This window comes from Caretta caretta, chromosome 1 (assembly GCF_965140235.1).
Source record: "Caretta caretta isolate rCarCar2 chromosome 1, rCarCar1.hap1, whole genome shotgun sequence".
NCBI lineage: Eukaryota > Metazoa > Chordata > Testudines > Cheloniidae > Caretta > Caretta caretta.
In genome coordinates this window covers 300,180,834-300,198,658 of record NC_134206.1, presented here as the reverse complement: position 1 = coordinate 300,198,658, position 17,825 = coordinate 300,180,834, and the positions used below count along the sequence as shown (strand labels likewise).

At 39.3% G+C, this 17,825-nt stretch overlaps 1 protein-coding gene across 1 annotated transcript in view; it reads left to right on the top strand.

The window, feature by feature from the left end:
• CNTN1 (contactin 1) overlaps window positions 1-6,087 on the top strand; it is a 448,663-nt gene extending 442,576 nt beyond the window's left edge. Inside the window, exon 24 of the mRNA XM_048836059.2 lies at window positions 3,471-6,087. Within this exon, the coding sequence (XP_048692016.2) occupies window positions 3,471-3,547 (77 nt within the window). The 3' untranslated portion in view covers window positions 3,548-6,087. The remainder of the gene's footprint in view (window positions 1-3,470) is intronic.
• The last annotated feature ends 11,738 nt before the right edge of the window (window positions 6,088-17,825 follow it).

Sequence of the window (17,825 nt, the reverse complement as noted above, 5' to 3'; positions counted from 1 at the left end):
GCTTACCTTCACAGAGAAGGAATCCCAGTATTTCCATACCTTGATGATTGGCTGCTAAAGGTTTGCTCCTACAGTGAGACCTACGTGGCCACTCAGAAGGATACAGAACTGTTTTGCAGCCTGAGACGCAGTTAAACATTCAGAAGTCCACCTTCGCCCCCGTCCACAGCTTGGCGTTCATAAGAACCTGCCTCAATGCGGTAGCCACCAAAGCCTTCCTCTCAACACAGAGGTTTACAACTCTATTGAATTTAGTCTTTATAGTCCAAATCGGCCCTCAGACGATGGTTTAAAACTGTCTTCAGTTGTTGGGGTGTATGGCAACTGGAACTTTTGTGATAAAACCATACATATTTGCAAATGTGCTGCAGAACTGTTGAACTGTCAAGCAAACACAGCTTGTACAAACTACTCTCAGTTCCTAGTGTTCCTACTGGAAAGAACCTCACAGCATTTGCGCAGGAATCTCCTTCACTCAGCCATTCCTAATGCTGATGATAACAACAGAGGCATCTCTGTTGGGATGGTGAGCACATCTTGATATACTGCTCAAGGCAGGTGGTCATCTCATGAGAGCATTCTGCACATCACCTTTCTGGAACTCAGAGTGGTTAGCAATGACAGTCTTCATTTTATGCCATTGATCAGGGGAAAATATGTGAAGATCATGACAGACAATATGTCATGCATGTTTTATATCAACCATCAAGGGGGAGTAAGTACTCCGAGTTCTGCTTGACAGGTGGTTTGGGCCTTCACTCCTTGCGGGAGGTGCCATTCTTCTTGGTTGGACGTTGGGTCTGTTGTATGCATTTCCTCCAACTCCTCTAACATCCACAGTGTGATCAAGATAAGGAGACAAGTTCAGAGTTATTCTGGTGATTCTAACTTGGCCAAGACAGATGTGGTTTCTTATCTTGTCCAGTTGGATGCTTGTCAACCAATTACCCTCCAAGCAGTCCCTCATCTTCTCTCTCAGGATGCTGGTCAAATTTTTCATCCCATCCTCAGGGTTCTTTGCCTCAAATCACAGGTGATTGATGTTTCCTGGGGTTAGAAACAGCCTGTTCTGAGGAAATAAGAAGAGTATTTTTACATAGTAGGAAGAAGTCTCCCCATAATACTTAGCTACAAAAGTGAATGAGATTCAATCACTGGTGTGACCTAAGACACCTTTCATCTGCCTCCTGATCACTGTAAAATATACTAGATTACAGCCTAGACCTGAAAAAGTCAGGGTTGTCTTTGAATTCCATTAGGGTACATTTGGCAGCCATTACAGCCCTGAATTTCCTGGTAGAGGGTTTTTCGGTGTTCGCACATCAGATGATAGTGATTTTTCTCAAGGGCCTGGGGAATATTTTTCTATGAGTCACATGTCCTATCCCGGTTTGGGACCCCAAGTTGGTGCTTAGATGCCTTGCGAGACCTCCCTTTGAGCCACTGGTGACCTGTTCCCTTCTTGACTTATCTATGAAAACAGCCTTCCTCGTAGCCATTATTTTTGCTCTACATTGGGGAGATAAGGGCTTCTGATGGTATATCCCCACTTTACAGTATTTTTCAAGGATAGGTCACATTGCGACCACATCCCAAATTATTATGGAAGCTGTCCTCCGATTTCCACATTAATCAGTCTATTCATCTTCCAGTTTTCTCTCCTAAACTACACCTGAATAAGGAGAATGCATTATTACATACCCTTGATGTCAGAAGGTCATTAGACATTTAGTTGGCCAGGACTAAGCCATTTAGAAAAGCTCCCAGATTGTTTGTGTCTATTGTGGATGAATATAAGGGATCTTGAATTTCCAAGCAGATTCCCTCTAGATGGACAGCTGACTGCATTACCTTTTGTTATGAGTGTCATGATCTCTAACCTCATTCTAGAGTACTAACCCATTCAAAGAGATCTTTCTACTTCAGTAGCCTTTCTTAAGAATGTTCCCATTGCTGAAATATGTAGAGCCACAACTGGGACCTCCATACACACCTTTTCTAAACATTATACAATAATTCATGACTCAGCTTCTGATGCTATGTTTGGCTCTACTGTACTGTCTTCAATGTTGGACTTGACTGTGAAGCGCTTCCCCCCCTCCTTAGAGGGTACTGTTCAGTAGTCACCTGAAGAGGAGAACTCATAGGGACATGACTCACCCTGTGCAATAACTGTAGTTCTTCAAGATGTGTGTCCGTATGGGTGCTCCACTATCTGTCCTCCTTCCCCTCTGCTGTGGAGCATTCCAGTAGGAAAGGAACTGAGTGGGGTCACCCACGCAGCTCTAAATAGCCACGTTGCAGAGCACAAGGCAGAGTAGAGTGTATGTTGGGCCGAATGGGCACTGCTACCTAAAATCTCCAATCGAAGGCTCATGGAACACATGCGCACCTGAAGTGAAACATCCTTAGGGGGACACATCTCAAAAAATTAGTTACTGCATGGGGTGAGTAACTTCTCCTTTTAGGTTTGTTTAGAATTTAATGAAAGCATAGAGAGGGATACTAGATTAGGTGCTAAAAATACAATGGAGATGAGCACAGAATAAAAATCTAGAAAGACAGGGACTGACAGCACTGGATCCGCCTTGAAGTCTTCTATCCGTAGCCGAAGTACACCACCCACGACAGCAATGCAACCTTCTTCCACACTGCCCAACTAATCTACCTCAATCCTGATCTACAGGAACCATCTCGAGAGATGAGAGGACAGCTTGTTCTTCATCACCATTCATTCCTCCCCAGATTGACTGCAAGGTTGCCAGATAGAGTCATTTGTGGCTTTATAAAGTAGATGTTTTTTTACAGGAAGCTGGACTGAGACAACAAAAGTCATTGCACATAGTATCATTTTTATGCTTGGTATTTCAAAGCAAAATCACACAAAGATTGTAAACCGTCACTGAATATTTTTGTCCTAAAATATTTATTTAAAAGAGACCATGTGATTTTTAACAGAAATATACACACAAATGCTGTACTGTTAGAGATTAGCCATCTGGACTTCATAATCCAGCAGGTAAACAAATGACCCAGGCTCTGTGACAGCTCTCAGGTTATTACTGATCATAACAACATTAACATTTCTGGAGGTATCTCTTTGCTTCATCACATTTCAGAGTGTCTGCTCATTTTGTTTTCACGTGTTTAAATATTTATTTTGACCTTTTGCCTCCTGGTATAGCCTCCTGGCTTGCTGGACCATCCAAACCAAAATACACCGATGTGATCTTAATGGCTTCACTGATTATATAAACATGCTGAATAAACAGCTCACACAGAATGAAAGACTGAGTCCTTAGTAATATTGTGGTGACTTTTATCCATTTTCAATTATCCATACAGGTAGAAGTTGCTTTGTGATGTACCAGCTGATTTTCAAGATCTCTCACCTTAAATAATTGCCTGCATCTAAATTTGTGATGATCATTCACATAAAAACAAAATTGCAATATCTCTTTTATTTGTAGGTGCTACTGGAGTATCACCTGGTCTTCTTGGTTTATTGCTGCCTGCCATTGGTGTCCTTGCCTACTTGGAATTCTGAATGTCTCCGGATTTATTTTGTCCTCTGTCCAGTGTAAAGGACACCCTTCAAACCTGTGAGGATGACTATTCTTTTTGACTCCTGTGGCACCATCTTAAGCCAAATAAATTACACTTTAAAAAATTACCCTACTGATTTACGATGAACTCTAAGAGGACTGAGGCATCCAGGAACTCCTCCATCAAGCGAATCAACTTTTGAAAGGATAAGAAATTATTTTTAACTTGTTCCGATATGCCTTATAAAACACTTATGCTGATTTGTGACAGTTGCATGATTTGGTCCAATGGGGCAAGTTACAGTGTTAAAATCCAATAACATAGGCTGTACAGTGAAAGTAAAATCACCATACATAGGTGCTTTAACTTGAATAACAAATTGTGAAATATAATAGAGATTGAAATGTTGATTGTGTGTGGTAAATGTAAGAGTAATTACGTCTGTCTGTACTATCCTATATGTTTTGTGCACTGCATATTTTTGAATATCCCTATCATCATTTATGAGATTTCACATTTTTAGGGATACAGTCAAAGCAAAAACATTGAATTCATTTTTAGAGCTTTTTTACTTGAAGCAATTGAATATACTTTGAGAGCATTTGAAACTAGGTTCCATTACAAGGAATTTTTAATTTAGATACATTTGGGGAGTTCAATTTTGAATATTAACAGCAACATTGAATTATAAGGATTTTCCAGCCCTTTACTTCCTATAATGCAACATTTTAAAAAAATGCTCTTCAAACAAATTGTGATTTTCTTAATTAGTAATAGATTATTTCAGTTTGATCACACAAAGAACATCAGTGGCAGCATATGCAGCTTGATACCATTTCTTTTACTCTGCTCAGGAATTATTGTTTAAATAATTCAGTCATCACTGATTTTAAGTGTGAAATTCTGGCTTTCATACAAGCAGCATAATTGCCCGTCCTCCCTCAAGATATTGGAACAGCATGTTAAAAGTTCGAAAATGGAGTCCAGTATAGGATCAGCCACTGGAACATCAAACGATACAATGTTTAAGTTGTGTTTTAAAACTGGACACATTTATAATAATAAGCTAAACTATATAAGGTAAAATGGCAAAAACAAAGTAGCACAGTAACAAAAAATTATTCTGATTACTTTTTTATGCTACAGGTTCAAGTTTTTACCTTTCTTTAGTGAAGCCCTGCAATTGGAAGAATATGCTTTTTTTTCAATAACTTGATATTATTCTACTGTTCCTAGTGCTGTAAATAAGAGTTTAAAAGTTCTTAGACTATTTCTCTGTCTGATACAATACTGAAAGATATGAAGATGTTAAATGAAAGGCAGATCCCAGCTGGTCTGATCCTAAATGTCAGCTATGGCTTTTGTAAAAATGGAAGTCCAATAGGAGATAGAGAATGTTTTTGTTCTGACTGTGTCTACACTGTTTCAGTGGTTTTTTAAAAGTTGTTAAAGAAGTGCATATTTCTTTCTTTTTCCATCGTGTGCTGAGAACTTAGTCTGAGTGTGAATGTTGAAGAAACACGGTGATATTGAATCAGCTGGCTCAAGTAATAGTGCAATGTCTGATGCTTCAAGAATTATAAGCTTTGAATCATATTTTATTAGCACAACCTTGCTAGCTATTTAGAGATCGAGTTTATCTTTTTAGAACTGATGCTGCAGAGGTCCATAATAATACTATTTACATGAAGCAAGAATAGGCCTATTAATACTTTACACCCCTTTCTTTAATTTGTATGATTTTGTACTATATATTTACCTGTAAACATTTAGAGTCTTCATTAAAAAATATCAATAATACTGTTTTAGTTTAATTTTAATTTTGTTCCAAGATTAAACTTTTTTAAATAGGTGAAAGTGATAACTTCCCTACAGAGGAATGTCAAAAGTTATAAGAGCACTCCTTAATTTCATAAACTATATAGTTATTTGAAAGAAAAATGAGCTGTTTTCATGTGTAACAGAAACTAAAACTCTGTAAGCCTTCTGTACAAAAGATTGTTTTATTTTGTTTTGGTTTTTATGCAGTATCACTCATTTTTATATAATGTACAACCACAACTAAATATTTTGCCAAATGCATGATTGCCTTTTGCTTTTCTAATATATGATATAAGGAGCAAAACTGTTTAATTTTTGGATGAAAATGATCTGGAAGGTAAAACCGCTTTTTTTTAAATCTGTAACACAGATGAGCTAGATTACAACATCTCATACTGATCTGGTAATTCCAGATTTTTATTGTTTTACACAACTGTGTAAACGGGGACCTTCCGTTTCAAACTGTTGTCAACCAAACTAACTAATGTATCATCTGCTTTAAAACGCAAGGTTCATAATTAAAGTTTAGATAGACATATTTGTTGTTTCTTTATACTTCAGGAAACTTGATATTAATATTACTTAATACTGATGAATTTTGAATTTGTTTTAGTTACTCTTTATCTTATATTTTTTAATTTAGTAGAGCAGAACCATGCTTTGTCCTTTTTAAGAATGAAAAATAAATTATAATTAAATAAATGTATTAATGTTACTCAAGATGTAAAAGCTGTCTTTTGAATTTAACAGGAGATTTAAAAACCCAGTGGCTCTTTATTGTTTTGCCTAGGGGAAAATGGTGTGAAGAAACACCATTTTCACAGCTTTAATAGTGGAAAGGTTCTATTGTGAAAGATTTTTGGAGCATCACAGGAGTCAAGGGTTAACCAAGAAGAACAGCTGTGATCAGTAATGTTTCCCATTCCAACAGATTTATTACCAAGAGATCCATTTTCTAAAGCTGATCAAAAGGAGCTGAGTTTGGCACTGATATACACCTTGTGCAATCCCACTGATTTCAAGAGGTGGTATCAGATGTAAGGGCTTCATCTGGTGAGATGCTAAGTGCCTCTTGAGAAGCAAATTCAGCATCTCAGTGGGTTTGAATTAATATCACTAAACGTGGCAATAGGAGAAGTAGCACCTTTGTCAGTGAAACTGGCAGTCATTTTGCAAATTTTTGTTCCTTTTTCCGTTCTTGAAACTGCTGGGAGTTTTGCGTTTCCAACAAAGAAAGCAGGAGTCTGTCAGAGAAGAGTGTTCTTAATCTTTGTACAGTGAAACAGAAAATAATCTCCAGTCGATCCAGTGTTTCAGAGTAACAGCCGTGTTAGTCTGTATTCGCAAAAAGAAAAGGAGTACTTGTGGCACCTTAGAGACTAACCAATTTATTTGAGCATGAGCTTTCGTGAGCTACAGCTCACTTCATCGGATGCATACCGTGGAAACTGCAGCAGACTTTATATACACACAGAGAATATGAAACAATACCTCCTCCCACCCCACTGTCCTGCTGGTAATAGCTTATCTAAAGTGATCATCAAGTTGGGCCATTTCCAGCACAAATCCAGGTTTTCTCACCCTCCACCCCCCCACACAAATTCACTCTCCTGCTGATCCAGTGTGAAACATGAACAGGTCACCAATACAGTAATTATTCCTTTGTGAAACAATGAGCAAAGGAGTAGCCATATTGTCAGCCGATGGTATACATCAAGACAAGATCAAAGCTGCAGTCAGAGATACAGGGAACAGGAGGCTTCCATTGCTCTTGTTTGTTTTATCCTGATTATTTTGGTTCTCCAGACTTCTGGGCTTGTGGTAGTACATGAGAAAAACTATCGTACTCCTACAGCGTTGAGAGTCTGCGACTCAAGATCTGACATTTCTGGCTTGATTGTGTCATGGCTGATATCTTATTGGAAGTATCGTTAAAATAACAGCACCAGGTATTCCACAGATGTTTCAGTGAAGCTTTTGAAAGTTCCAAGTATTTTTATTTTTAATTCTGCTTTGGAATTTCTGTTTCAACTCACTGTAAAAACTCTGATTAAGGAGATTTTTCTGTAGCTACGTAAGGCAGTAGTAAAAAATACTGCAATTTTCAGCCGTTGTGTAGCCTGTAACCTACATTTCACCTTTCATATAGGCCTTTCAGTGGAACTACTCTACCCATACTAGGCTATCAAAACCACAACAGAACCTTCCTTTTTGTTCAGACAGCAGGAATAACTAACACAAACTGCCTGGTCACCTCCCTCAGATTATGTCTCCAATGATGCTTGAGTCCTCTTTTGTTTCTCTGCGGCTGCTTCCCCCAGCTGTGTCATATAGCATTTCTTTTCATTTTTCAAGAGTACATAGGAAAAGGGGAATCTCAAAAAGGGCCATGATTCACATAGACAAAACATGAAAATCTAAAAATACCTTCCATATTTCAATTAGAAAGGGTGCAAGTTTTTTCTATTCAATGTATACTTTTCTATTTTTGTTTGTTATTTCCGTGTATCCAGTCTGATCAAGCCTGGCCTGAAAGATGTCTTGCAAATTCCCTTGAAAACTTCTCCCCTACTTCAAGTGGCGATGACTCTGGTCCCTTCTTTTGGATGATATGGTGTGACTGACAAACCCTGGAGATGATGCCAATCCCTTCCCCCAGACACCAGCTAAGAGATACTCCTGTTTAGCAACTCCTATTGAGTGACTGTACCCAAGCTTCACTGAACTGGGGAAAAACAGACACCTGTCTTCTCTGCTCTTTGGTCTGCAGTGCTGTTACTATATCACTTGACCAGCTACATGTTACAGCCTAGTTTTCAGAAGATTCAGTTAGTGTTTAAGGCCCAATGGTAATAGTCATTTTCACTCTCTTTAAAATACGTTAATTATAGAGCTGGGCCAAAAATGGAACCATTGTAGAGGTTCCAATACCATGGAACCCAAGGCCAAACCAAACCCAACACTGATTTTGTCCTGTTACAGTTTGTAAAATACACCTTTTACAATATATATGTATTGACTTCTACAGCTAACGGGATCATGCCAGGGCTTGTTATTTTTATAGGTTAATTTTTTCCTAACTTTTGTTACTAAAAATCCCAATAGAAAATTAAAACTCCTATCTGTCTAATTACAAAAAGCTTTCTCCTTCCACTTCCTGTTCCCACTGGTTTGCTATTGAATGTTGTTCAAGAGGACTGAGCATAACTTAAAGAGTACCTCCTCAGACATCCCTATACGCTACCCTGGCTGAGAGATAGCAGAGAAGAGAATAAGGAGTCAAACATTCCCCAGCACCACAGCTGGCTGATAGCTCCGCCATGAAGCACCCACTACAGGTGAAAACAACCCCCTATCTACAGGTAGTCTGAGGATTGGAGTTAACACAGCTTCCTGCAATGAATCCTCTACCTCCCTCCCCATCGAACACATTTTTCTGACTGAGCCGCTCAGCCCCAAGATGCAGCTATTGCAGAGTTATTAGAAAGCCAGTGGTAGCCTCCACAGGACTGGTATGTGGGGGAGACCATATCCACAGAAGCCCAGTGAGTATATTTGCATATACTCCTTACTCACTTCTAGGACTCCACCAAGGAGAGGCTGAGCAGACACTCCTTGTCCCACCATGTTTACCTAGCTGTGCCCAGTTTATTCACACTGTTGCAGAGCTCCTCTCCACTTTGCCTCCAGGCTTCATTTGTTGTTTGCATCTGCTAATTTTTTTAATACTTTTATTTGACAACTGAACACCTTCCGCTTCTCCTGCTGAGGGCTCTATGAAGGGCCCAGTTCTATTTGTGCCTTTGGAGGGTCTTGTTAGAGAGAGTTTCTATTCTGTTTTACCTTCAGATATAGATATACTGCATGTGGACTTCCAGTCCTTGTCTCTCTTTAAGTTCTCAAATGAGGAAACTTTTAAAGGCACAAAGAGCAGTTAGGTGTCCAAATCCTGGGATTATCTTCTTATAGTCTTCACCATTATTGATTGAATTCTCACAGTGGTACTGAGCATACAGGGCTACTGCACACAGGAGTGGGGGAAATTACATCCCAGATTTTGGGATGTGGATTCTCTTCTCAGGCCAAAGAGATACAAAGAGCTTTTTTAATTTAGCCTTATTTTGATCATTATGTACCAATGGTGCTGTTTATAAGTTGCAGTCAAGATCTTTTGTGGCAGGGTGTGCCTTTTGCTGTATAGAAGCCCAGGTTTTAATCATTGCTTGACTATGCTTATTACTGAAATTCTCTAACAAATAGTATTTGCACTTATAGGGAGACTTTAAATGATCTCTGTGATGGTGGTTAAATCAACATCCCCATTACACAGATGGGAGACTGAGGCATGACACATTGTGGCAAAGCCCAGTGACCTAACTCTATTTCTGCCTGTAACTGTTAGGCCACATTGCCACCCTCTAATGAAAGTGCACACACTGACTTCATGCAGGGTTGTTCCCTCAAATAATTGTTTGCGGTGGCACATTTTATAGAAAGAACAAAATCCAGTACTAAAATATAACGGATATCAGATTGTTTTCCTTCCATACTCTAAACCAGTTTCCACAGTATTATGCAGGTTACAAATGTACAAAATAGGGTACAGTTTCAAAGAGGGAAGCAGGATGTGTACATGCAAAGCTATTTGAAAAGGGATTTTGCTGATGTAGCAGAGCTCTTATGTTTAGTAATTAAACTACCCAGAGTTATCCTGTTTCCTTTTGTAGAAATTATGTTCATGAAATTGTGTTGACTCAACACAACAAGTTTTCTGTGCTGTCCGGGTCAGTGCAGGACGTCAACAGTTTTCCGTTATAAATCTGCATTCTTCAGTAAGAACTCCTGTATGACAGCACTGTGATAAATACAGTTCTTTATTGGACCATGTCACCTGAGGATTAAAGTGATCCAGAGTTCTGCAACATATGGTAGGTCCTCCATGGATTGTCCTATAGCTTAAAGAAGTGGCAGAATCTACCCAAGTACTCCATGAAGCTAGCCTTTAATCTTTGTCAAAACTGGTTATAATCCTACCACTCGTATTTGAAATGACAAGTCACTTCCGAGAGAAAATATTTTGCTTCTCATTGGGAGAAGAGATTGGTTTCTGTTGAGCTGGCACTTTCGCTGATATATTGAATGTAACACATTGATGAAAGGTTTCAGAGTAGCAGCCGTGTTAGTCTGTATTCGCAAAAAGAAAAGGAGGACTTGTGGCACCTTAGAGATTAACAAATTTATTTGAGTAGAAGCTTTCGTAAGCTACAGCTCACTTCATCGGATGCATTTAGTGGAAAATACAGTGGGGAGATTTATATACACAGAGAACATACTGGGTACAATTAACTTAGGCTTAGACATATACACAAACTGGATACAATTAACTTAGGCATGAATAGAGACTGGGAGTGGATGGGTCATTACACAAAGTAAAACTATTTCCCCATGTTTATCCCCCAGCCCTCCACTCCCCACTGTTCCTCAGACGTTCTTGTAAACTGCTGGAAATGGCCCACCTTGATTATCACTACAAAAAGCTTTCCCCTCTACCCCACTCTCCTGCTGGTAATAGCTCACCTTAAGTAGCTCATGAAAGCTTATGCTCAAATAAATTGGTTAGTCTCTAAGGTGCCACAAGTACTCCTTTTCTTTTTGCAAATACAGACTAACACGGCTGTTACTCTGAAACCTGTCACCTTAAGTGATCACTCTCCTTACAGTGTGTATGGTAACACCCATTGTTTCATGTTCTCTGTGTATATAAATCTCCCCACTGTATTTTCCACTGAATGCATCTGATGAAGTGAGCTGTAGCTCACGAAAGCTCATGCTCAAATAAATTTGTTAGTCTCTAAGGTGCCACAAGTACTCCTTCACATTGATGAAAGTGAAACTTGAGTCGCCAACCATTGGCTGAGCTCTGGAAAGAAGCTCTTTTGTCCTACCCAATAAATCCAGCATGCAACTGAACATTCCCACAATGACTGGCCTTCTAAAGGAAGGACTTGTGAAGCCCATAATGTATAGCTCTTCGATATATCCATTCACATCGTGACCCCCGAAGCTGCTGTATGATACTATGGTTAATGCTGGCAAAGATACAGTGCGCTGAAGCTGAGACTATGTCTACTTTGACTTGAAACTTTAACACCTTTTAGCCAATGGTATTGTTTGGAACTGATCCAAACTAGTGGGAGGTGGGGGGATGATCAAATGAATACATTGTATAAGCATGTAAATGTGTGAATCATGTCTGTAACTGGGCTCACGAGTGAAACCATCTGAATGAATCTGACAAAAGCAGCAAGAGAAAAGGTAAGCTCCGCATTCCGCTTTGTGGTGGTTTTTGAAAACCCACTTTAAGCTTTGCAGCACTGGCTACTGGAGCCAAGAGCAACATAGAAATTGGCTACACCTTGCCCTGCTCAGCTGAAGTTTCCATCATTCAAGCTGGGGCACTGTGGTTTCTGCTGTACTGCAGCTTTTGGTGATAATTCACAGTGGAGTGCAACAGAAGGGAGGAAAGGACACTTTTTATAACCAGTCATGGAGTGAGCATCTTTAATTGTTCCACTAATTAGGCTGCCTCAGCCAAACACACGCTTAATAAAGCAAAATCTAAAATTGTAGAGAGATTGTTTCTCTTTCAATACTTCCATATGTGTAAGTGTAATAATCTTCTGTTTCAGGTGTAATGATGCCAAAATGTATCTTTCCTACTTCAAATAGCATTTTATGCTGTATTGTTATCTTTGACTTGATATTTTTAATCAGTAAATTGACTGGATTAAATTCTTCATTCCTTCATCAATGTAGAAGTAGAGAGGTTATTCTATCTCTGTATTTGGCACTGCTGCTGGAATACTGCATCCAGTTTGGCATCCACAATTCAAGACGATGCTGGTAAATTGGAGAGGGTTCAGAGAGGAGCCACTACAATGATTAAAGGATTAGAAAACATGCCTTATAGTGATAGAATCAAAGAGCTCAACCTATTTAGCTTAACAAAGAGAAAGTTAAGGAGTGGACTTGATTACAGTCTTTAAACATCTTCATGAGGAACAAATATTTAATAATGGGCTCTTCAGTCTAGCAGAGAAAGATATAACACAATCCAGTGGCTGGAAGTTGAAGCTAGATAAATTCAGACTGGAAATAAGGTGTACATTTTTAACAGTGAGGGTAAATAACCATTGAAACAATTTACCAAAACTCATGATAGATTCTCCATGACTGACAATTTTTACGATGGGCTCTAAGAATTAGTTTGGGGAAGTTCTATGGCCTGTGTTATAAAGGAGGTCAGATAAGATGATCACAGCTGTCCCTTCTGGCCTTGGAATCTATGAATTTATTTTAATAAAAACATGATGTCCCAGAAGATGTGAACTTGGCCAGCATGTATTATTTTGTTACTTGACTGGTTTCGGAATATCAATGCTCATCAATTCTACTGTTAAGAATCGGATAACCTCACCACTTCTGGCCAGCATTCTATTCCTGTACTCAGGTCTCAGGCTAAAATAAAATAAACTGAAAGAAGGTATTTCCTGTGTCCAAAATATGTAACTTTTTTCCTGAAAGAAAAATGAAACTGGTGAACTCAGACAAAGGAGGTGGTAAACATTCTGGCAAAGAACTTTGTTTCTGGTCAATCTCAATTGCAAAGCAGTTGAGGCCACAGGACACAGGCTAAGGAAGAGCTTCAGTGTAAAGCAGCTCAAGAGATTCTGCAAGCAATTAAGCCTCACAGAAAGTGCTGATTAAATAAAACAGTGGAAACGGAAACACTTTTACTTGTCTCAAAAAGAAAAGGAGTACTTGTGGCACCTTAGAGACTAACCAATTTATTTGAGCATGAGCTTTCGTGAGCTAAAAGCTCATGCTCAAATAAATTGGTTAGTCTCTAAAGTGCCACAAGTACTCCTTTTCTTTTTGCGAATACAGACTAACACGGCTGTTACTCTGTTACTTGTCTCAAGCACCCACATAGACTTCCTCCAAAAATGTTTGATACAATGAGTTCTGCATCAGAGATTTGGAGGGTCAAGAGCACACTTCTGCTTAGGAAAAAAAAACTGAAAAAGATGTTTTCTATCTTGCATCTAAAACTGAAAAATAGATTAAAGTGATTCAGCATCAGAATCATGGATGTTCTAGAAGGATCTGAAATAACATGGGCTTAAAGTTATTTAATTTAAGCTTAAATGCTGTTCTGGAGTGGGGACTACTGCATGATTTCTGTTTAAACTTAATAACAGAACTGATGGCCAGGATGATTGTATTTAATTGTACATGGTAGGACAGGAAAAACAAAACAACAAACAACACAAAACACTTAAGAATGGACGCTCCAATAGATATGTACCTAACTGTGGAACATGAATGTGTTAACAAAGGAAGTGATGTCACTGGAGGAAAAACAAACAGAAAAGGAGGCTGATAATTTATAAAGATACTATAAAAATCAAAGAGAAAATTAACATTTTAGAAATTAACTAACTAGAAATGTGTGAATAATTGCACATAAACTCCAATAATAATGCCTTATATCAGAGGTAATGACACCCACAGAGGATTAACTTTAGCAATGCAAAACTAAAAGGAAACAAAATTCCATTCATGATATTAAAAAAATGCTACTGGACAAACCATGCAAAAAATCTCATGAGAAAGAAAACATAGTTGTCAAATTTAATATAAAACTTTGCAGCCCAGAGAGGCCCACTTAAGAACTGCAATACATCGTCATGTGAATAAAATTCCCCTGCTCTGTTTATTTCAGGAGACTGTTGCTCTTTCTTCCAGATTAAGGAACACTCTTCCTGAGCTGTTTCACAAAGCAACCATTCTTTCTGCATTTAAATCCCTCCTCTATACCCACTCCTCCTGCAGTGCTAACAAGAAAGCAGTCAGCTACTTACCTATTTATTTATCTTATGAGTGAATTTCTCATTAATGTACAAGCACAGGAGTGGTGTACGGATGCTGGAATTGCAGCTGGAAATTTGTGGGGGGAAGTACCAAGGGGTCGAATTGTGAATGGAGATTGGGGGATGAGAAATGTATGTAACTTTAAAAATGTACAAATAAGTACAAATGTACAAAGTGCCTGATCACTTTGCTTGCACACTGTATTACTTTCCCCACCATTCCCTATGGCTTGGCTTTATAAATTATGTGCTCTTTGGGCCAGGTTCCTGGAATGCACTTAGCATAATTTTGGCACTACAGCAATCTTAGATAGCACTGTCAGAAAAGTAGTGGAGGACATTCAAGAGATTGCAAAATGGGGAAGCAGCTGGCTCGAGTGGTTTCCTTACAGCAGTGTATAAAGCCTTACAAATTCAACTGGCTCTAATATCAAACAAAGTGCGTACAGATTCATTAGCCAGTAACAAATTATCAGCCATTATGTAAAATGCTAACGTGATGAATTTGGAGCTGCTCTGTAATGATTTAGAATATTGTGTGTTGATCTGGCTATTTAGGTGCGTTCTGTATGACTCTATTGGTTTAACTCAACAGGTGTCTGTCTGAAGGAACAGGCAGGAAGGAAAAGAATGGCTTAAAATAGCCACCTCTCAGCAGTTGTTGGTGCTGGAACTATTAGCTTTGATTTCACTTGCAACTCAAGCAAACCTGCACAGCTGATTTGGATCAAGAAAGGTCAAAGCCTAGGAACACAGAACTACTATAGCAGGATTACAAAGGACCATCTTTTGAGAGAGAGGCAGGGAAAACAGACTGGCACACAGGGACTCGCTAGGAGTCTCTAAAGAAGTTACGCCTGCCTAGGTTACCATCCCCTTTACTTAAGAGAGACAAGCACGTAGACTATTGTTTTAAATACTTTTTTCTCTAATGCTTTGTTCCTACTGCTAAAACAAACAATTATTTTAAAGAGGCTGTCTGGTTACTGTATGTCACTGGTCAGACTCCCAAAGGAAGGCATTGCAGCTGCCCAAACTCAGCCAGAGCTGCAGGATAAGCATGGTTGTTACAAAGGGTACTACAGCCCAAGGGCCAGTGTAAGAGTCAGAGAATTACAAAATTCTCTGGCAGAAATAAAGGCACAAAGCCTAAGGCTTGAGGGGGTAGCTTAGAGACACCAGAAAGGGGACAGAGGAGGTTCAACCAGCCTGGAACCAGGACGTATCTAAATATTTGTAATTAAGTAACCATGACATAGCTAAATATTTGTAATTAAGTCACTCAAGCAATTTAAACTTCATTGATCTTATCAGTAAGTATTCACTGAAGCAAATACAAGCAGTTTAATTGAGTATGGGCACCTGTGATAAATGAAGGTGGAGCTGTGGGGAGCTCCCTTTTATGGACACCCAGCCAGCCAGTAGCTATAAAATCCCTCTTAGTAACTGTTCTCTAATCAACTGTCAAGGGTTAAAAAGTCTCACTGCTATGCCTAGGTAATAGGAAGTGAGTGGGCACCTGGCCAAAAGAGCTAATGGGAAGGCTAGAACTTTTTAAAATTGAAAAACGACTCCCCTTTTGTCTTTGTGTGGTGGTTCTGCTGGAGAGACAGGACAGCATTGCCAGCAGATCGAGAGACGTGATCATTCCCCTTTATTCGACATTGATGAGGCCTCATCTGGAGTAATGTGTCCAGTTTTGGGCCCCACACTACAAGAGGGATGTGGAAAAATTGGAAAGAGTCCAGCACAGGGCAACAAAAATGATTAGGGGCTGGAGCACATGACTTATGAAGAGAGGCTGAGGGAACTGGGATTGTTTGGTCTGCAGAAGAGAAGAATGACGGGGGATTTGATAGCTGCTTTCAACTGCCTGAAAGGGGGATTCCAAAGAGGATGGATCTAGACCGTTCTCAGTGGTAGCAGATGACAGAACAAGGAGTAATGGTCTCAAGTTGCAGTGGGGGAGGTTTAGGTTGGATATTAGGAAAAACTTTTTCACTAGGAGGGTGGTGAAGCACTGGAATGCATTACCGAGGGAGGTGGTGGAATCTCCTTCCTTATAAGTTTTTAAGGTCAGGCTTGACAAAGCCCTGGCTGGGATGATTTAATTGGGGATTGGTCCTGCTTTGAGCAGGGGGTTGGACTAGATGACCTCCTGAGGTCCCTTCCAACCCTGATGTTCTATGATTCTATGAAGCTTGGGGCCAGGTATGGAAAATCCTCAGTGTCATACCTAGAAACTATTTATTTGATCCCCAGGTGTGTAAGTAGGTCTGGAAATGTCTAGAAAGATGTGATTAGGTTTATCTCTCTTTATTTCTTTATGGCTTGTGGACTCCTCTGTGCTAACCCCAAGTGCTTTTGTTTTGCTTGTAACGTTTCAGCTGGACCTCAAGCTATTCTTAATGCTTAATCCTTGTAGTTTTTTTTTTAAACCTAGCCAATGCCTCAGTTCTCAGATGTATTTTCTTCTTTTTTTTAATTAATAAATATTTACCTTTTTTAAGAACAGAATTGGATTTTTGTGTCTTAAGAGTTTGTGCACATGTTGTTTAATTAGCTGGTGGCAACAGCTGATTTCTTTCTTCTTTTTTTTTTTCTCAGCTCTTCCCCGGAGAGGGGGGTGAAAGGGCATGAGGTTACCACACAGGAAGGAATTCCCAAGTGTACCTTCCTGGTTTCTCAAAGGGGTTCTGCACTTTGGTGGTGGCAGCATCTACCAAGCCAAGGTCAGAGAAAAGCTGTAACCTGGGGAGTTTAATACCAGACTGAAGTGGCCAGTATTAATTTTTTAATCCTTGTGGGCCCCCACCTTCTGCACTTTAAGTGCCAGAGTGGGGAATCAGCCTTGACAGTACCCATCAATAGTATCCTTATCTCTGCTTCATTTTAATATTTCTTTGGAGCTCCTTGTAAACATGGTTTATTCAAACAAAAATAGCTACGAGATTGGGGTAACTGGATTAATGGGAAAAGGAGATTTTTATACATGCACAGAGCCCAATTAACTTAAACTGAGATCTGTGAAGGCATAAAGGTCCTCCTGATGGGCTTTCAACAGCTCTGTGTTCTGAGTAAAGCTGGTCAGGAATTTTTCAACCTAATATTTTTTGTCAGAAAATGTTGACTTGTTGAAACCTTCTCAGGTCCAGGATGGAAGAAGAGAGAGGATTGCCTTGTGGTTAGGTCACTCACCTATGATATGGAAAAACCCAGATTCAAATCCCTGCTCTTCTCAACTCAGAGCAGGGACTTGAACTTGGCCATCCTAATCACCAGAAGAGTGACTCAGCTACTAGGCTATTAGCTAGCCTAAGCATACACTCTCTTACGCCTCCTTCCCCTACCTCCAAATATTTTGAAAGGTCTTATTTTTGTTCCAATATGGAACAAAACTAAATTTCAAAACCTCGATTATTTTTTCCATAAAATGGAATCCTGGTTTTCCGCCCACCCCAAATTCTGATTCTCTTTGCTAATGAAATCCTCCATCTGTTTGCAGACTTACAGCTTATACATAGA